The sequence below is a fragment of the Ptychodera flava genome, chromosome 5, assembly GCF_041260155.1.
Source record: "Ptychodera flava strain L36383 chromosome 5, AS_Pfla_20210202, whole genome shotgun sequence".
NCBI lineage: Eukaryota > Metazoa > Hemichordata > Enteropneusta > Ptychoderidae > Ptychodera > Ptychodera flava.
The window spans coordinates 36,872,785-36,894,914 of record NC_091932.1 but is presented as its reverse complement, the minus strand read 5'-3'; the positions used below and the strand labels follow the sequence as shown (position 1 = coordinate 36,894,914).

The 22,130-nt window shown below is 37.6% G+C and overlaps 1 protein-coding gene across 1 annotated transcript; it reads right to left on the bottom strand.

The window, feature by feature from the left end:
* Window positions 1–385: 385 nt before the first annotated feature.
* LOC139133817 (polycystin-2-like protein 1) lies at window positions 386–20,336 on the bottom strand. The gene is made up of 21 exons (XM_070700584.1): window positions 20,149–20,336; window positions 18,845–19,179; window positions 16,628–16,851; window positions 14,808–14,958; window positions 14,032–14,193; window positions 12,712–12,821; window positions 11,803–11,892; window positions 11,133–11,161; window positions 10,781–10,872; window positions 10,521–10,650; window positions 9,247–9,324; window positions 8,415–8,554; window positions 7,737–8,026; window positions 6,540–6,623; window positions 6,258–6,367; window positions 5,815–5,930; window positions 4,637–4,841; window positions 3,863–4,094; window positions 3,198–3,279; window positions 2,735–2,819; window positions 386–2,091 (listed from the first exon to the last, which is right to left on the bottom strand). The coding sequence occupies exons 6-20, from the start codon at window positions 12,746–12,748 to the stop codon at window positions 2,741–2,743; spliced, it is 1,794 nt and encodes a 597-aa protein (XP_070556685.1). The 5' UTR covers window positions 12,749–12,821; window positions 14,032–14,193; window positions 14,808–14,958; window positions 16,628–16,851; window positions 18,845–19,179; window positions 20,149–20,336; the 3' UTR covers window positions 386–2,091; window positions 2,735–2,740.
* Between the last annotated feature and the right edge of the window lie 1,794 nt (window positions 20,337–22,130).

Genomic DNA, 22,130 nt, shown 5'->3' with positions numbered 1-22,130 from the left:
AACTTACCACTTCAAAATAAACTTATTAATGTACTTCACTAAAGCACTGTCACAACTCAAAAATGAAAATAAACTGGGGTGCGTTAAACCTTTAATATCGTCGAATAAAATAGTATTAACTTTGTCGCCTTTTTAATTTATATAATTCAGAGCCACCATGACCTTCAGGTTTATTGCAGAACGTAACAGATCCGAACGTTGTTTATACAGCTTAAACTGAAAGTCGACATTGCATTCGACAGTCTTTTCAGCAAAGTTACAGAAGCTGCTACAGGGAGTCCAAACTACCTTTTCTACTCCATTAGGACCAGTTAAGAGTACGATGGAGAATCGATGACTGGTCTGTCTGATAAAAACAAATATCATCATCTAATGCGACATCTTTGGCATTAAAGTATGTTTATTTTGCGAGGAAATAAAAACTGAGATTCAATATCATTTGCAAAATATTTGAGAAAGATGTTTTCTAGAAGCAATAAAAACTCAGGAACCATGAATATTGGTCGAACGGATGAATATAAAATTCAAACGTTTAATGTACAACTGTCTGATTTATCAATTATTCATATATATTACCCACTATGAGTAACACATTTATTATAATATTGTATTTATAAGAACGATATTCTTCATACTGTACGTTTCATTATCAAAATACAATCGATATGAACAAAAATACAGATATATACAAGTATTCAGAACATTTGACGATAGGAACAGGAAAAAAGTACTACTTACTGACAAAAAGTACTATTCTTTCTAGCGTAGCAACTCTCATATACATATTTAACTGACGGTGTGCAGTAATCATCTTTGCGGGGACAATATCTGTATCTTTTAATATTATTTCAATTATTTTTGTCTAAAATGCAAATATCATTAACTTAGCTGTCTCTCTATAGTATGTTGACATATGACGTATCAATCTTGTAAGTGCTATCATTGTTTGCAATATGAATGTTATTGTTGACAAATAAAATCTCGTCTAGATTACAATGTCGTCGTCAAATCCAATATCGGACTTTATACACATGAATGATGTATTGATAAATTGAAAACTGGCCATTTCAACATGATTTTGGGAGTCGAACAAGAAAATATTGTAAGAATTACATGTACAATATAAATACTGGTAAAAACGTAAAAAATTACAGTCTATGAAGATTTAAAGAGACATTTGAGGATTCTAACGGCATATAAGCTATTCAGGGTACCGTAAAATGAGACTTTTCAACAAAATCGTGTCTTGCGCCTCTACAAATCAAAATATGAACGTTAAATAAACATGGAACAAAGCTTTGAAAGGTTTAATGCTTATATACAGTAACGGGGTATCAACATTTGTCATACAGAGGAGGATTCGTAACATTTTCAGAAAAAAATATGGAACAGAAAAAGCATTTGCTGAACAAATATAAAGGTTTGCTTTCTCTTTACTTCAACGTTTTCGATGATTTTTTCTCGACAGTATATTTCGTTGTACTTTACAAAACTTAACGTTCGATGTATTTTACATCGTTGTAGCTTCTGCCGTGTAATAAACTTGGAAACGACAGTGAAAAAGTGATTTTCTCTATGAAGATTGTAATTTAATGAAATAAATAACAATACTGTCTACCAAAACTTTATAAGTGAGATGTTTCCATGTTCTAGGGAACAGAAATGCCAAAACCCTTTGTAGAAATATACAGTAGTACTGTGTTTTGGTGGACAGAAATATGTCTCGTTTCTAAATAAGCGTAACTCACTTGTTCAAGGTGCAACTTTGACTTGATAAATTATCGATGTTACAGATAGATATATTTAATTGATATCGATGTTATCATGCTTGTAAGGTTTTGTATATGCTAATAAAATATGCTTTTAAAACAAACTATAAACTGATTGGTGTACATTTTGAGAGGAAGAGTTTAGAAATATCATAAAGCAAAGATAATCTATACATTGTAACAAAGAAAATATCACGAATAGCGGATAACCTGTCGGTAGATGTTGACGTGTGACGTCAGCAGTCTGTCATGGATACGCTTCAAACTTGGCCAATATCTTCTTAGTCCACACCACCACCGACATCTTGTCTTTACCTGTAGTCTGCCAAAGAAGGAAACCTATCAGTGTTTTAATTTAAAGACAGGAAAGATGAAAAGATGCAAGTCAAACATTTCTTCCGATACATGCAGACTTTCGATTTGTCTGTTCACTCACCTGCCTGCGAGACTACAGTATATGTACGCCTGCCTTCAGTCAGTCTGTCAGTCAGTCTGTCAGTCAGTCTGTCAGTCAGTCTTTCTGTATGTATGTATGCATGCATGCATGGGTATGTATGTATGTATGTATGTATGTATGTATGTATGTATGTATGTATGTATGTATGTATGTATGTATGTATGTATGTATGTATGTATGTATGTATGTATGTATGTATGTATGTATGTATGTATGTATGTATGTATGTATGTATGTATGTATGTATGTATGTATGTATGTATCTATCTATCTATCTATCTATCTATCTATCTATCTATCTATCTATCTATCTATCTATCTATCTATCTATGTACGTCTACCCGTGTGTCAGTCCGAGGTCAGATGTTCGTTCATTGAAGCAACGAAATATACGGCATCGAATCTTTCGGCTTTAATATCTGATTATTCTGGATATCGAGAAATTTAATTACTTGAGATATTTTAGTGTGTGAGAGTTTAGATGAAGACTTGAAATTGGAAGTAATACCTTTCTTTATTTGCCATCACGATCAGAGCCAAAAGACTGAAATTCGTCCTTGTGTCTTCCTCGTTTCGGGTGATGTCTGTCTTGCCTGTAATCATAACACAGGATAGTCTTTCTACATCAATTATAGGATACAACCAATCATATTATTGTTCACAAAGACATGGAACACATTAATCGATTCGTTACTGACTTTGCTTTGTTTTTGTGAATTTCAGAATATATTTGGTGACATTTCTGTTGATTGTCAATTCGTTTATAGAACAATCAGACTTCATAGTTTCTTAAGAAAACTGGTAACAAAAGGCGATAAAGACTTCAAATTTTCTTCCGAGGCATTTTGCTGTTTCATGATATAAGTCGTAGACAGCGTTGAGTTCATTGATACTAAAATCGTTTTCGGGCAATCGTCAGTAGACATCCTTAGTGATGTTTAAGTTTTTTATCGCTTATCATTGACTCTCACCTGCTTCTGTCGGGGTCGTCATCTCCGTATTCGTCATGAATGGCAGTGAGGGCAGCACGTGGGTTTCCTAGCACGGGACTCCCTGTCAAACATTGCGTATGAAAGAATAAAATCAACATGGCTTCTGATAATAACACGTGACATCAAGAGGCACAATGATGTTTCTGGGATTTGCACTTTTTTATTGATTTCGGGACATGCGTAAAGGCTGCTTTGCTTTACCTCAATCGTTGCGCGCGACTTCAGTCAATGCTGATATGTAAGTGAAGCTATCAAAATAAACGGTGGTGGACAAAATTAAAAAAAAGCTCATTACAGAGCTCGTGTGCACCTGTTTTGCATATTTGCACTTTTCTCAGCTGTAGCGAAAAACATACTGTGAATTTCCTGAGCACACAGATACTGCAGTGTGTTTTGTTAGTCTCTACGGACAAACTCCGGGGAAGGGTTGTAGATTTGGTCGTGCCAGTTCTTCCGTGCGCGTCCGTTCACGAAAATTTCTCAGAGATACCTGTAGCGATTTCTTTCAAACTTGGTACAAGGATTACACTCCATATGCACATTAGTTTATTTTGTGATACAATCCAATATCACCATAATTTCTGGCAATGGTTTCAAAATTTATGAACCAAGTGGGGACTATGTAATTGATAATGACTTGTTACCTCTAGATTGTGAAGCGATTTCATTCAAGACGTTCAGAATGATTTCCATGTTTTTTTGCGTCTTGTCAAGAGACTCCATCTGGTGCATCTTTATCTGGTTTAATTCAAGATGGATCTGTCGGATTTCATGTGCTTGGCTTGCCTCACGTGCAGTCATATCTCCAGGCGCGCGCGAGCTAGCATTTCCGTCAGCCTGGTTGTTGATTGTCTCAATCAGAGTAGTCATTTGATCCTGCGAAACAAGAGATATCAGTGAAAATCTTGGTGACATAAGACAGCATTTCGTCATCATGTTCTCACGGAAGGGGCAATATGGCTATCTTTTGTCATCCTAATATCAAATTTTATTTATTTATTTTTGCATCCTAGGTTGGCACGATCAAACTTCCACGCCGTTTGTAAATGACAGTGCAATACCTTCAGGAGCTCATGTCTTGCGGCAAATCACACAACATGTAAAACCTGGTTCTGTACAGAACAGCCAGTAACACGAGCGTATCTAAGAGATGCAGCATTCGACTATTTGTCGACGGAACAGCATTGAGATATGTCGAAGCGACGATTTGAATCACACATATCACGGCAACAGGTGAATTCTGACGTCCCTAACATGCCGCGAGAGTGAGATTGACTTATTGGATCGGTGTGTGCCGTCGTCACTTTCTGTATCATTTACATCTGATGGATGTTTCTTAATAATCCCTAACCTACATCACGTCCAGTGAAACTGGAAATGCAATGCTGGAAGATACTTAGATATAAAGATTCATTGACCTTGATGTGGAACGTTATTTTCCTGACATCATCGTCTTCGCCAACTGTTACCATATCGTCGTCATAGTACTTCTTCCTCGGTGAGCATTCTCCATGGATAAATTTATAGTATTCTTCCTTCTTCTTGTCGGATAAGTTGTCCTCCAAGCCCAGCACGATAGCCGCCCTTTCCATCAGTGCATTGGAATGAGCATTGTCGTGGACACTAGAATGGCCAGAAAAACATAATTTTCAGAGCGATATCTATTACGGGAAAAGGCATCCGATAGTATCAGGAGTAAACGACTACTATTATCTCAACGTGATAACATAACCTGCAGCCGTCAACCTTTCCTGTCATTTCACCAGATAGATGAATACCATATGATGTCGTTCTATTCGTTGACTTCCTAGCATATTGGGTTAAATACCAACGTTCCTGTTGAAACTAGTCCGATACTTTATAAGACACAGCCTTTCATTCGCACTCTAACCCTAATTATCAATCTGAATTGTCATGTCATGCGCAGTGGCCTAAATTGAATTATCGTTAAAATGTCTCACTCAGCAAAGGACCCTTAATTTGAGGAACAAAAAGTCCATTTTTAGTATTATCATATAATATCAAATATTCCAATATCTATACTTCTTTACATATATTTATATACATATATTTATTTACTTATTTTTTGTTATGGCTTTATTTTTCGGCAGTGTCCTTTTTACAGACAGTTAGTAGAGAACTTTATTCTGACTGAAATCCAGATCAAGTAAGGAGTGCGATTTCAATAAAGGACGTCATGACATGACATGACATGATTACATGATTGTGGACTTGAAAAATGTAGAAATTCTTGATAGGGATCCCCGATACTTCGAAAGGGGTGTCAAGGAGGCGATATTTATCCGAGTTAACCAGCCATCCCTTAATAGAGACAGTGGAAGGTATAAATTACCAAAAGTCCATGACCCGATTTTGATGTCACGTGTCCAAAAGGTCACGACATTGAGATCGGGTTATTCTGCTGACGTAGGTTGTAGTGCTGCAACCGAAAATTTCAGTGACTAAAATCCAGCATGTTGAAATCAAAAGTTCAATTGACTGTAATTGGCTACCAACACAGATATATTTCCATGCAAAAATGACATGATATTAAATTACATGACATATATCTCTGTGGATAGTATCCTTAACTTACCGAACAAATGTCTCGCTAAGCATAGCAATGAAGAGGTTAAGTAAAACAATAGCGGAGATAGCCAGGTAGGTACCAACCAGGATATCACACATAACAGGGTTTTCTTCTTTCAGTCCCTGCAGTACAAATGACATTTTAATGGGACAAGGATAACAGTGAATGACAAGGATACGGAAAACATTTGCTAACGGACACGTGGCAGCGAAATCTCCAAATAAAGCAACTTAAAATTATTTTTTGTAAAAGTAGTCTTGTGACTCAATGACTAAGGGATGAATAAAATAGTTCATGGTCTACATATTTGTAGTATTTGGATTGCGCATAACATGATCCTTAAAGATACTGATGGTTCTGGTTTACATCTTGGTTAGATCAACAGATTTGATTTTCTCTCAGTTACCATGCCATGTGGAATGGGTTTGGATATTTTTTTAATTACTCACATCATAGTTGTATTCGTCGACTAGTGTGAGTCTGAACAAACTAAAGAGCGTCTCCGAGACAGTCTCGAACTCTTCTACGTCACCACCGAACATCATCCAGAATGCACTCGCTGAAAGGGGAGAAGATGCGAGAAATGCACTTGGACCAATATCACGTTCGTAAAATAAAGTAGAATACGATATAAAGGGGCAGGCAGGCATGTATCACCAAGATATCTTTTCGTTACAAACTATTATGTTGACAATGCTTAAATCAGCGATTACATTTTATCAAGCACTTACTGTATGGGATGTAGAAGACCATGTACAGGAAACTAAACCGTGCAACGTCACCCAGGATCTTGTAACACATCACGATAAAGGGACCTAAATAATAAATAACAAGAAGGAAAAATAATCATCTGTACATATATATTTAAAAACTATCTACTGTTGATTGACCAATCAGAGTGCTCAATTCAGGGTGTTTTATCTACTCGTAAAGCCTTAGTCACCAAATTCCAGAAACGAATGACAGCGCCATAGTAAAGTACTGTCCAATCAAAAGTGAACATGTCATATTCTGTAGACATCTGGTACGTTTTAATATTCAAATTTGGTAACACAGCGGAAACCAGCTGCAACACAAAATCTGCTGTGGTACAAACATAAACTAATGTGCCCTAGGGCATTTAAACTAATGTGCCCTAGGGCATTTATAGGATGTTCCATTATATTGGAAGGCTATTTCACAAATAAATGTTTTAATTCATATCCTAAACATGTTACATTGACAAAGGGGACGGTTGACGTAAACACATTGAAAACGAAAATATATCAGTTAGGGGCGATAGTTTTTAAGTCGGATAAAGCCCGAGTACGAGGGCTCTTCTGGTATATAAAGTCCAACCCTACGATAAAATGTCTCGGCCTGCGGCCTCGACATTTTATCTTGGGTTGGACTTCATATACCAGAAGAGCCCTCGTACTCGGGCTTTATCCTATACATACATACACACACACACACACACACACACACACACACACACACACACACACACACACATATATATTATATATATATATATATATATATACACACACAATATATATATATATATATATATATATATATATATATATATATATATATATATATATATATATATATATATATATATATGGTACATCCCTACTATATAAATGATTGTATTACAATGAGTGTATTAAAATGAGTGTATTACAATATCACTAAGGAATTTTTCAACCATTCTCTTTCAGAGAAACAAATAACCAATGATTTACCGATATTAAAAATTCTAAATGGCTGCTATCCCTGTGTTACCTTTATGGAGAAAAATAAGATATTTCGAATTTCGAAAAAGTAGGCTGGTGAAAATTGTTCTTACACCAAGAGCTTTAAAATGAACCCCCAACAAGTGGTAGATCAGAAGAGAGAGTCCGAGGCGCGTTCTACCTTAAAAAGTCTATGTAACTCACCGAGTGTCATGAATGCCCGAGTAGGTTTCAAAAGTCTGATCCAAACAAAGATAATGGTGATTGCAAAAAGTCTTATGTGGATCATCGAGGCAACACTTTCAAGATCTTCGTCACCTTGGTCCTCCGATATTCGGATCCCTGAGTTAATCTTGGCAGACAGGTCGCCATCAGCGGTAGCATTCACATCATCTTCCGGCCAACACAGTTCATCGGACACTACCCCGATGTCAATTAAATGAAATATGACACAAAACACCAACAAGATGTAGACACACCAATCGAAAATATTCCTGTGAAATGTTCGACATAAATAAAGAAAGGAGAGAGGTTGAACAAACGTAACGACGATGGATTGAGTGGGCAACGAAACTTTCCATTTTTTAAATTTTTCTCACGTACCTTTGACAACTTTCATTTTAATTGGCAAATTTTTAAACTAATAAATTCACTGCAACAACGTTACGGCATAATTTAACCAAGTTAGATCGTTAGGCAGGTTAGAGTACCGTCAAAGATGCGACCTGAACAAAAGATTCAGGGTCACCACCGTCTTGATGAAATAGGATTCTTACATATACATGGCTAACTCATCAAGTTTACGATTACAATATTACAACACTGTGACTACACAGATTCTTGGGTAAAATATCATTTGCAAATTATTCTAATTGTATTTACCAGTAATCATGGAAATAAGAAGCCTTCACATTATTGGTCTCCTCTAGTTCCCTATCCAGCCAAATCTTTTCATGTGGCCATTTCGGGTGACAGTATTTCATGTCATCTGATATTATGGATCGTTTCCATTCTTTCCATTCCTGGAGGAACAAAACACAATTTTGTGTAAATTATATTTTCTGATATATGCTCAGATCTTTTGAACTATTTGAGATCATTTGGAATGGCTATAAGTGCATTTATAAACAGCGAATTAAACTAAGCAGTAAAATGTCTTGAACATTGAAATGGTTGAATTGAGCAAAGGCAAAGGATTGAAAAAAAGAGAATGCATCTCTCGACAAGATTCATTAAGAAGAGCTGGGGCAGCTAACGCGACCCTTTTGTAAAATTATTTTCTTGTTTGTATTTGCTGACTAAGGCATGCTCAGTGGACCTAGACTCATCGTGCATTGCGTTCAATATGCGAATACACTTTTGAAAATACGAGGTCATTAAAAGTTTATTTTACTATAATGTTTCCCATTGCGCAGAGTAATCATGCTTGCCGACGATATAGTAGATTTTCCAAGCAGCAGAAGACATCTAAGCAACGAAATGATGTTAAAAATTTCTTCGTCTTTTTAAAATAACATTAATATTCGATTGCGTTGTTCTTAAAAACAAGAGACTCAGTGCATGTACTCACACACTCGGCATCCGACATGCTGTTGTTTATTCGTTTGGATTTGGATTTGAAATGCAGTGGCAATGGCCGAATCGTTGTTGACGAAAAACGATAAGCATATTTTATGCAAATTTCATAATAGTAACAGCCAGAACTATAACTTACGTTAAATTCACTTTTGGAAACAAAGTACTCCATCAGTTCTTGGATAATTAAGAATACGGTGTACGAAATCGCCAAAGCCTAGAAATAAATAGAACTACTTGTATTAGGGTGGAATTCGCCTCGGGGACAGATATTTGGAATCTCAAACTTTGCCATTGTTTTATGGTCTACCACTCTTCGAGTAAGAAAAACTATGACCATCCTAATTAGTTTTTTATGAAAATCGAAAATTTTATTTTACTCGATATAGTAAAAAAAGGGATGGCGTCCATTTTGAATATCATATATGATCGGTAAATTCTTGGTAATTTATTTCTCTGTGTACTGAAATTTGTACTTCGTTTACTCTTTATCTTGAAAGAGAACGTTTAAAAGATTCTTTGAGGAAAGTTTTAGCAAAAGTTAAAACCTTTCAAGGCACATACTTCAATAAATATATTAAGTTTTGAAACGCAATACGTAGACATTTTCACACCACGTAAATTTATTTTGGCTATGCAGAGGTGTTCAATCGACCTTGTATGAAATGTACATTGCTGCATGGTGGTGTGCCTAAAACGAATGAACTTATGAATTCTAAGCGGTCGTTGATCATGAAAGTGTACCCACTGAAAACATTCCTAATGGTTTGGTTTAAGTCACCTTCACCCTCGAAACGAAAATTCCTCGGTGCGAAATGGCGTTCTTAATTGTGCGCCGAAATATAACCTGTCTTGAACATACACGTTATGCAAAGTCTATACATATAATATAAATATAAACTAACAAACTTTGTCGGTGTACACTTTGTAAACGTACCAAAAAGAGTGGTTTGGCCACGAATACGAATGGTTTTCATCATGTCAGGACATAACACGCGCAAATCGCGTCAGTCTATCATGATTTTTCCTGCTTCAAGCGTTCAAATGTATCAAAAAATCTCAAAAGACGCATTTCATAATTGTGCTATAGACAGGTCATTACTCGGCGTCATGACTTTTAGCGATTTCATAAGTGGCAATTAAAATTCGTATTTGTTATGGAAATTTGTTTTCGTTACAGTCGAATCTATAATTCGATTTTGATGCACGCAAAACGAATTGGAGTCTTATCGCCTCCCCGTAAACTAAGGAATAATATTTCCAGTGTGTGTGCTTTCATGATCGGAAAATGTGCACCATTTATAGGTTCTGATACTTCAAAGGTTGAAATGTGTTATCGAACGAAATGAGAACACAATGAATATAAAAAAAATCGTCGTATTTGTGTTCGGGAGTTCGAAAACACTGCCTTACCCAGAGAATTACCCTCCAAACATCTCCTGGAAAATAGTAACATCCCCTTCCATCCGGTTTTATCACAGCAAGTGCCGTCCACAATAAAATGTATATTAGGTCGATGCAAAAGTCAATTATGGCCGCTCGTCTGTCGCAAAATAACACGAAATACAGAGAATTACAAACTTATAACTTGGCATTAGGTGATATAAGTTATAGAGAGTACCCGGTACGTCTTGAGGTGAGTGAGAGGGGATATTATCTCAAAGGATACTTACTTGCCGAACCTTTGCCATTTAACGTCCAGCAGTTCACGGAAGACTTCATGGTCGATGTTATCAAATTGTCGGTAATGGACAACAACTTCCATCTGCAAGATACAGAAACTAGTTCATAGATTGGGGACACTAACCGCGGATATCAAACTTAGACGTGACCTATTAAAGAAACTGTCAGATGTATAAATTGATATCATATGAAAGAAAAATAGGTTGATGAGGTTATCGTAACTTGGTGTTAGTATTTATCATACCATTATAAGTTTAATCGTTTATTATGACATTGTCTCATATGATAATTTTTGGTAGAACAACACTTAAAATAAGAAACTAGGCTTAGCCTTGGCCTTACCGGCATCCGTGTCCTCATTTTCTCCTCACCTGGGAATTTAGCAAATGAAGTATTCCATTAAAATGTTGCTTTCTTCCCGATACTTTTGTCTGTGGTTAGTTCATTATCATAGATTTATCAGAAACATTTGAAGGTTTTCCTAAGTTTTACAAACTTTTATGAGAATTCCTTGAGCTAAGATGTATCATATTTAACGCTCATAATTTCTCTCTTCGGTTGAGCAACACTGAGAAGCGATTCGCTGATTGTAGAAGAAACGTTGCGACATATTAGCCAAGATGCATGTAGAATTCAAAGTCATCAATTTTCATTAATTTAACAAACAGATGCTAAATTTAGGAAAAAGCGTGGATATTGATATTGGAATGTTCGTCAGAATTCAGATGTTGACACAAATTCAAGCATACGTCATCATAGAAGCATGCAAAATGTTTAAGAAAGATAGTGTACTTAAACAAAACAATAATCGCCATAGTGAACCTTATATTCACCACCCACCACCACCACATCACCACCACCACATCATCATCATCATTCTCTCTCTCTCTCTCTCTCTCTCTCTCTCTCTCTCTCTCTCTCTCCTCTCTCTCTCTCTCTCTCTCTCTCTCTCTCTCTCTCTCTCTCTCATAAACATACAGTCAGTCGTCAGTAAAATGAAATTTGAACTCACCTGGTTTCTGTGGTTCGAGATAATGTAGATCGTAGTACTGGGCCCTATTTGCCCCATCCGTTCTATGGAACTGTTTAAAGCAGCACCAGCCTGACAGTTAACAAACAAAAGTTAGTTTATAAACAGCGAGGAGAGAACCTGGTGTGCGTTTTTCATACATGATTCTCATTGTTAAATAAAATTATTAATTATCTCTACAATACATTGCGTTCTTTCCAGGACTTTATTGTAGATAGCGAAAAACGTTTTACCCTCTGCGTATTTTAAAGGTTAATTCACACAACCAGAACACACAAGTTCATAGGCCACTTTGAGCCAGAAGGTGACCTCCGGCTCTTTGAAAAGTGAGCATCCTTCCCAAGATGTAGCATTATTTGCATTCATTTAGCCAAGTGCTGATGTAGTAATGCCGAAGGAAAAACTCTCCTTAGCTGCCTGAACTTGTGATGAGACTAGGGAACAGGGAGATCGTAATGATGTATATGGACCTTATTTTTCATTCCTTTTGAGATGTGATATTCCCAATAAAACGTGTTATTGTAACCCACGTTCTTATCTCTGACTTGACACTGAATTGCAACCTTTGATCATAGTCTGTCTTTTAGCTGTAATCTGTCTGTAAACGTTGCCAGGTGTGTTCAGTCTTTCAGCTCAGTTACAATGATCTCTTAACATTACCGGAGATACACAGTAACCCGGGTAGCCGTGCGCTGTGTAGTAATGTTAGACGACATTCTCATAATTTATAAATGTAATCCTCAAATAAAGTGGACACATAGAGCAATGTGGGCTGGCATACTGTATCAGGGTGTGGACAATGTGATCAAAGGTTTGCCCTTTGTGCGAAACCTAGATGGATAAGCCGGTGTTGACTGAAAATTAAAACAATAAACACGAAAGCTTACTTACCACTGCTGGCATCTTGGATAACATAGTCACAATGCATGGTTCTCCATTCTCGTCTATAAGGTCTGCCTTCGCGCCTAGACTGAGAAGCAGCTTACAGGTCTCGCTTCGGTCTGTTAAACGAACGAATTTAGGACTTATGATTACATCATGATATCTTTCCAAATACAGACCTTAAGTATTATTAGGTCATTCGAAACTCGAGGAAGACAGCAGAGATATGGCAAATATCAGGTCTTCGGATGATATTATCAATCACAGAATGCTGTGCATTTAAGGTCATAATAACCGTAAGTTTGTAAAGTTTCTTATTACATTTGGTCTGGAAAAAGAATTATATTTGGTTTTCCTTCTCGCTGTGGTATATTAAAATACAAATATTTAGCATTGAAAAAACAACGAATTATTTACAGTATTAAATTTTATTGTTGAGAGGTCACGGTGAAAAAATTTAAATAATTTTAATGAATTCTAATCCGAAATATAATTTACTTGCTAACAATTACGTTGGGCATTGCTTACATTCAGGCTGTGCTGAAAATTTGAAAACTGAGCACTTCGCCATGCTACTGATATTTAACCATAAACTTGTTTTAAAAACCCAGAAAATGAAAACGCCATCGTAAGTCACAACCGGTACCAATGAAACTTTACGGATTTGGCTTTTGACACTGTTTGTGTCGCTCGTTTTAATCTCCACCAGGTTGTGGTATATAAAGCATTGAGCTCCATCAAAGTCATGGCTAAATGATTATCCAATAGGAGACCAGTGAACGACCATATAATATGTAATTGCGCAGTTCCCCTTAACCCTTTGAATGCTGTAATGTTTCCTAACAAAATTTTAGTGCAACATTTTACCATTTTCTATGAATTTTTCCGTAATATTTTTGATACTTTTGTATCAAATGTACATCACATTCAATTGACTACAATTTTTTTTTATCAAAAGTTTGGCTAAAATTAAAAAAAATACTTGACTGGGGTTTAGTTTACAAAGGTGACAAAAATTTACTTTGGCGCTGAAGGGTTAGGATCGTGACCATCCGCTTTATGGGGGGGATATGTGAAATAACATGACGTACAAACAGGTAAATATAAAGAGGGACTGAAAATATACTAAAAGAGCTGTTCGGTTACGGCGAATTGTGATATGCTCTTAGGCCTATATGGTAAACACTTATGTCATCCATGCTGTGTATGGAGCATGCGTGGCACAATATAGTTTTTGTGGTGAACATCTTTGCGCGGCCCAACGTGTACTCAGTAAGGCAATGATTGCATACTGTCGTACAAGTTCCCGAATTCCTGTAAGAGTCATACCTCCAAGTGCTGCAACCATAAGTGGAGTTCGTCCCTTGGGATCTTTCTGGTGAATATCAGCGCCTCGTTGATAGAGTACCGTCAACGCATCACATGCATCGTTTGCAGCTGCGCAGGTAATCGCGGTAAAACCGTTGCCATCAGCTGCAGCTTCGATCTCCGCTAGCGAAAAATAATGTGGGTGCATGTTGATATATGGTCCTATGTTGTGTTAACTGTACTGTTACTTTAGGGATTAGGATATTTCTTACTGATATTAAGTTAATCGCAACTCGGTGTTTTGCTAAATTTCGGTGAAGTTCTACAAAGGACCTGGCCTCCATACTAATTCGTAGGGGCAAATTCAGTGACGCAAAGTTGGATTGCATAATAAATTTTGTGAACTGCACGTAAGTTACGTTAGGTGATACTAACACAAGTCAATGATACACTTATAATGCATTGTCCTGCCAATATCCGGCCAGTGAAATGTTTGGCTACAGGTTGAATTGACATAATTCCGATGTTACTGCTGATGTTTGCACAACGCGACGAGTATAATGTAATCCATTATTGCATCTACGTTCCTACCGTAATTGTTTTGGTTATTTTAGGAATGCCCTACTTGCTTTGTTTATACGTGTAGATCGAATTTAACCGAGCAATGTATGGAACAGTGCCAAAGTCTAATTGATTGTTGGTAAAACCGTATTTTCTCTGATATTACAGGATATTACCCTGAATAAAGCAGCAAATCTAATACCATATATATAGGGGAGAAAATAGAAAATATTTACCTCCGCTATCAAGCAGAAACGAGACCATTTCTGGGTAGTTGACAGCCGCGGCTACGTGCAAGGGTCTACGATCCTTGTTATCACCTTGATTGACCTTTGCGCCATTCTCGATCATGAATTTGGCAACGTCAGTGTGCCAGCATCGAGCCATCTACACGAAATTTGCAAAAAATGTTAAATTAACTTTAGAGGCGGCACTACGTGGTTTTATTTTTTACATCAAGTTACAAATGAAAATGTATGTATATGTGTATGTGTGTCCATGTAAATGTCTGTCTGTCTGTCTGTCTGTCTGTCTGTCTGTCTGTCTGTCTGTATGTATGTCTGTATGTAGTATGTATGTATGTATGTATGTATGTATGTATGTATGTATGTATGTATGTATGTATGTATGTATGTATGTATGTATGTATGTATGTATGTATGTATGTATGTATGTATGTATGTATGTATGTATGTATGCGTTTACCCTCCGCTCATATCGCGAACAGGACGTATGTATGTATGTATGTATGTATGTATGTATGTATGTATGTATGTATGTATGTATGTATGTATGTATGTATGTATGTAGGTAGGTAGGTAGGTAGGTAGGTAGGTAGGTAGGTAGGTAGGTAGGTAGGTAGGTAGGTAGGTAGGTATGTATGTAGGTATGTATGTAGGTATGTATGTGTCAGGGGCCGCCAACTGGTAAATTTCAGCAATTTCGCAAAATCATCACAAAACGTGTTTTGAAGGCTGATATGCCGATTTCACTTATTTTTGACCTTGACTTAAAATTTGGAGGGAAATGTAGAGTTGTTCGTAACTGCCCTCCCACTGGCATACACGGAAAATATGCCCTCCCGCTGAATTTTGATGCCCACTGCCCTCAAGTATCTATAGTCTGCCCGCTCCCCACTCCCCACAACAATTCAAGCTCCCTACTGCCCTCTCCCCATTACTGAAATTCTCTGTTGCCCACTAGATGCTCACAAGGCAACCCAGATCAACACAAAACCATGGCAGTAGCTAGCGGTATACCTTTGAACATTACTCCCCTCTAAGTTAGACGCTTAATCTCCCCTCAAGTTCTATCATCAACCACGGCTTTCCCCTGGCCCTCCCTCTACGTATTTTCCAGCACCCACTGTCAAAAGTTTTCTCCTCGCCACTGAAAATAATAAAATTTCTTCCCCGCCCACAGTAAATATTGATTTTTCCTCCCCTCCCGCTGATTAGTTTTGAAATTTGCCCGCCCGCTAAAAAATGCGCACGAACACCTTTTTGCACGAACAGCTTAGTTGGCGGCACCTGATGTATGTATGTTTGCACAGTACAAAACGCAACCTTACGTTTTCGCAAGGCTATATAGCTTCTGATAGCGTGCCGAATTGTCTCACAGTTTCAAATGTAAATGTAAGGGTCAAAGTTAATTCCTGTGCAGATTCACACCATATGTGAATGATCAAACTTAATGAGCATTGCATTTTGATTCAAGTAATATCTTGTCAAATTCAACATCCTAAATTTAGCACGTATACATGATAGTCGGCGACACTATTCATGAGATACAGCAAACAGTACTCACAGTAGTACTGTCATCACTAATTAGCATGATTCAAAACAGCTTAATAGACCGGAGATATTGGCTGACGTGCATATGTCGTCACAAAAATTATATTTTACGAGAACAATTTATTTAAAAAATTTCACGCAATGCATGACGAATTCTGGTCAGGATTTCTTGAGATGCTCCAGTTAAGACAAAAATATAAGTATTATGGTCATCTATGGAAACTGAAATAAAAAGTCAATGAAAACTGTAATCTTCGACTTACCTCATGGAAGACTGTCTGGCCATACTTGTCCCCTGCATTGATGTCGGCGCCCCTTTGGAGCAGTTTTTCAAGGTAGTATAGGTCGATAGTATCGTTTTCGTCGATAGATGTCGCTAGATCTTTGAAATATACCATCATATCTTTAGTAGCCAAGCTTTCGTCACTGTCGTCAGGTGTTTCGAAATCATCTAGTTGGCCACCTTTGGCGCCATTTTCGTACATTTCTTTTTTAAGGGAAAAATGCAATTCATCAATATAAAAAGCTGGCATACGAATCATCTTAACATTAAAATAGTCTTTTGATAATTTGAATCGATTTCCAATCTCTGTATTCTACTTTGTTTTGGGGGTTTTGTTTTGTTTTGTTTTTTCATTTCGGACGTGATTTATAGTCCTAAAAGTGAGGTACATTGAAACTTCCCAGCCATGAGGCTTTTAAAGTTTCACAAGGAACCACGCCACTTTTAAAGAAAATCATTTTGACATTTGAATGGCTCTGTTAAAAATTGGCCAAGTTTACACCTATTCTATTCAAATATTTTGTGAAGACTGATGTATTAATCTTTAAATATTAAACAAGTTTAGTGCCATGAAGTGTGTGCTTGGGCTTGACTCTAACTGATATAAGGCAAATATTGGGGAAAAGCTTATTGCAAACTCTCGTTAAGCAGTTCGCGCGTCAAAATTGGAGACTAAACTTTTGCTCAAACACTTCGCAAGAAAGCTTGAAATCAAGATTAAAATCAATGTCATCCTACAAAATTTGGTACTGGGGATGCAAATTATCAAACATTTCCCGCCACATGAACTTCAAAATGGCCGCCACCTCTGTAACTTTGTGGGGAAAAATATAATGTATATTTTCACAAAAATAAGTGTTATTTATATTGTAGCTCGATGAGCTGCAAAATGAGCCGCCACACGCGGTAGACCAGCAAGGATAGTGAAAGTTTGAGAGTCCGGCGAATATTTGTCCCCGAAAAGCATTCCCCCTTAAATTGGAATGTCAGTGAAGACTACAAATGAAGGTAACTAAACTGTGAAATTTAATGTTTTTGATGGAACAGAGGGGAAGGGAGAAGTTAAGAGTCTTTAGGAGTGTCCATCTCTGCCACAGAAATTCTTGCTTGTTTGTTCTCAGGAGTTCTTAGACTTTGAGCGATCTTGGGTTGAATTTTAACATCCAGCCCATGCATTTATGGCCAAGCGCTGATAATCTGCGGCTTTTTACCGAGTTGCATTGTGTCACAAAGAGTCGGCAATAAAATGCCCCACTACAAAATATTGACTAAACCTTGTCTACGTGTGACAGATTTAGGGCAGTGGGATTCGTTATCTGTTGACTCTACATTAATTCTCGTCTACGTCTTCGGCAAATTTGCGTTCACTGTCAGCTCTGTTGTGTGTGCATCATGGTATTCGTGTCCATCAGTTTCAACTTGTCTGTATTGTCATTCGTGTCGCTGTTACTTCAAACGCAATTGTACTCCAGTCTCTCCCTCAACCCCTCTGTCTTTTCGTATCTTAGGCCTTTCTCATGCCACCATATGAATTAAGGTAGTATGCGCCTCGAAGGTTAAAGACTCAAACTTTTGCTAAAACTTATTTCTTAAGAGAAACGTTCAACCATTTTCTCATTCGGGTATCACCGTACGTGCAAATGTTAGTACCAAAGCAGAGGAACAAACTACCTTAAGTTTACCAATATTTGAAATGCTAAATGGCCGTCATGTTTGTGTTAACTTTAAGGGAAAAATAAGATTGTGCTTTAATTTCGAAAGAGTAGCCGATGAAACGATTTCTTACACCGAGTGGTAGACCAGAATGTATTGATAAAATAATGAAAGCCCACATATCTGTCGCCGAGGCCAGTTCTACTTTAGCAAGATAATGGAGATATTGGGAATGTTCCGTTGAGCAAGGAAGAAACCGAATAACATCAGATAGGTGGAATGAGGGTACCACAATCTTAATCAATACTCATACGGGCCGGGTATTGCAACTTCAATCCTAAGATTGAATGACTTTATGCTATGCTGCTGCCAAGCTTCCATGTTATTAGAGTTTATTGATGGAGCAGTCATATCGGACTCAGTTCACCGCAGTCACATGTACTAAAATTAATAAGAAACTTCCTCTTTCCCAAATTTCGAAAATTAAGTGAAATTCTACAGATGGATGAAAACGAATCTGATAAAGAAACTGCGTCGAACTTACCATTGTCGTGAGTGTCGAAACCATCTCTCCTCGTGGTCCGATAATTACCGTACTTCCCCAGCTTCATGTTATTTATGGGACCAAGTGGTTGTCCTACGCCTGCCACCGCTGTTCTTTGCCTGAGCTCATTCAGAGCTTGGTTGTTGGGCTTCTCGCCTAACTCGAAAGCCTCGTTGTTGAACCCTCTCCCCTCCGTTGGATGTATCTTCTTGGATCGCTTCTTCTTTTTCTTAATGTCCTCATCCGTCAAACTCATTTCCCTTCAGGGTGGGGTTGATCGGACAGTTGAGTTTGCCGCAACAGGTCACAGTTGCTCGAACTTTTATGAAATAGTTCTGAAGAAAATGCGTATAACAAAGCGACGTAACAGTTAATTCTGTCAATCATTCACACATAAGTGGCATAAATGAATAAATAATAAAAAACATGATAAAATATTGTGACGGGGGAGGGAACTACCTACTCGCTTGCTTTTCTAAGGTAAAAGATAACAAACAGTAGTTATATGAGCAATGTTTTGTTGTCAAAGTGACAAACTTAAGTCCAATTTTATCTTTATTTTAACATAAGTGTTTAAAAAATATCATTTTAATACTTTGGGCAACCCTGATAAAAATGCAAAGAATATACAGCAGGCGCTAGGCCCCCGATTATATCATACATAAAATCAGTTTCGAAGTAATTTTAGGCCGTGAGCACTGACATAAGTACGAATGGTACACGACATCTTATTGGAATGTACGTAAGGAGTTTCCAGTACCAGTTCATTCAGTATTCGCTTGGGCCGACCTGGGTCGAATGAGGAGTCACGGGGTCAATTAGAACTGTCAACTGACGCGCTGTAAATTAATTGCATAGCGACCACCGTATGACATTCGCAAACACACAAGTGAAGTGCTCAGTGCTGTACCTTTGGTCTTCACAAATACGCCGTGAGTGACACATTTTTGATCAGAATAGTGTAATGCTGTATTAGAATAAATCGCTGTCGATACAAGAAATTCTCGTTGACCCCGTCCGGTGATTCGGCTTGTTGAAATATTACAATAATGATTAAGTCTGGCAGCATCAGATAAGTGTCACCGTGTACGTTGACATCAATCGATGTAAACGTACGCTTTATGATTCATGGAAGCAAACAATGAAAGCTATAAACGTGTCCGTACAAATCATATAATAACTCCAACGACAGACACTAGCAACGTCAACGTCATCCATGTACTGGACATTTAAACTGTCAATGTCCCCGGTTATTTCTGTTATCTGTCGCTTACTGACAGCAATGTATCGATCCTGTAACTTACCTAGACAAGGCTGCTTAATCCGAACACACGAAAAATATTGTGTGTTTCTGCTAGGTGCCAAATATTCAGTCTGTTAAAATAAGTTCCACAAAATGCCAACTTTTAAACAGAATTCACAAGGATTTTTTCCGGAGGTGATCTAGCTTGCCAAACTGACGCACAGTGTATACTGCCTCTGGTTGTGACTTAAGCTTGCTTGTATGTGTGGTTGTCATTGCAACAAATATCAGATTAATTTACAACCACCGTCTCTGCAAATGGTACAGATATGTACACCATGCTTTAATGTTTAACCCCAAATGGACTTTATCACAGAGGATAACCTCACCGAGATGCTTAACCCTGCGTATTTTCGTTTCCCATGGTTTCTATTATAAAGACATATATTGTGATCGAATTATTCATATCCGATATTTTTGTCGCTATAGGTCTTGTCCCGCGGAGGATATATCTCATTCTGGGCTTGTAAAGTTCACTGGAAGCCAAATCCGATATAAGATAAGACATAGATACGGCAATATCTCAACGGTGATTGTATAAATTGCGCTCGTTGAGTGTTGGTTAGAGCGCCCTCATGGTAGAGGGCATCCTTGTATTGCCCAATCGAGAAGTACGTAAAATGGTGAAGAATTCATGGCCTTTTATTCACCGTTTAACTTAAATTTTGTGCCTGTCGAAAAACACACTGCATCTCCAATGCGGATTTCAAGAGAAAATTACCTTGTGGAGTACATGCAGTCGTAAGCCTAATAAATGACAGGACACTACCAATCAAAAGCTGAGGAAAACTCCCTTAGCAACCAATTTGATTGGCACAAGTTGAAATAGCATTCGTCTCTTTGTGGCAGTGCTCGGTCACAGCTATCCATTAACCTGTACAAGTTTGTCATTAAAAACATGCTGGCTCTTTAGTCGAACATCCCACGGTTCAATGCATAGTGACAAAGTCAGTTATTCTATAGCAATGTGAGACATCTTACACTTTGCACCTTCAACCACCGACTTTTTATTTGTGTTCCACCCGCGTTTATTGCTTTGCCATTCTTCATCAACTTCTCTTCGCCAACATCATCTCTTCTTATTAGAAGCAGAGCTGGTTTTGGAAATCATCAAATCAATCGCAGACTTGACTTCAAGCATTTCAAGCATAACGTAGACGATGATTATCATCTCTTGAATGGCGTTGATCTCGAAAGGTGCGGGCGGGGGAATCCGCCGTTTATCATGCCGGTCTTATACCAACCCACACACCTGTCAACTCAGCTTGACCGTACTAAGAGCATTAAACAAACAAACATGGTTTATTTACAAAACTATTCTGAAGATGTTCAGTCGGTGGCTGACAAAATGCACTTCATTTACCGGGTGACACTTGTTGATTTGTCAATGAAATCGTATTTTGTATATTTTGTTGAATTTAAGGGACCGTCTCAGATTGACGCATTAGCTCAAAAAGCGAAATTCGGTCGTTTATGGGGGAGGGGGTTTGACTTCCATTGAATTAGTGAACTTCACTTTCGCACTTTTATTTTGTGATTACAAGTACTCTTTACATTGTGTGTAAAAATAAACAAAAACTGCACACTTGTACAAACAAATTTTGCTGTAACTATTTCCAACTCGTTCTTATGCGTGTCATGCTATGGTAAGTACTCAAATTCGATCGATTACTTGACGATGTAATGTGCTCAGTGGATACATAACATATTCTTCAGTAGCTATAGCAAAATGCTACATTGAACTCTAAGGCAAACAGCAACATTTCGCACTTTTGAACTTTCATTTAAGGGGGAGGCGGGTTTATGTAAACGATGAAATTTCGTTTCTTGAACTTATGCGACAATCTGAGACGATCCCTGAGGTTAAAAGAAATGTCTCGATTTTGTGCAGTTGTAGAATGCATGTTTCTTTCTTTTTCAGGCAATAAGGCTGTTTACGAAGATCTTGATTAGGACGTTACAGAAATGACCATGACAAAACCA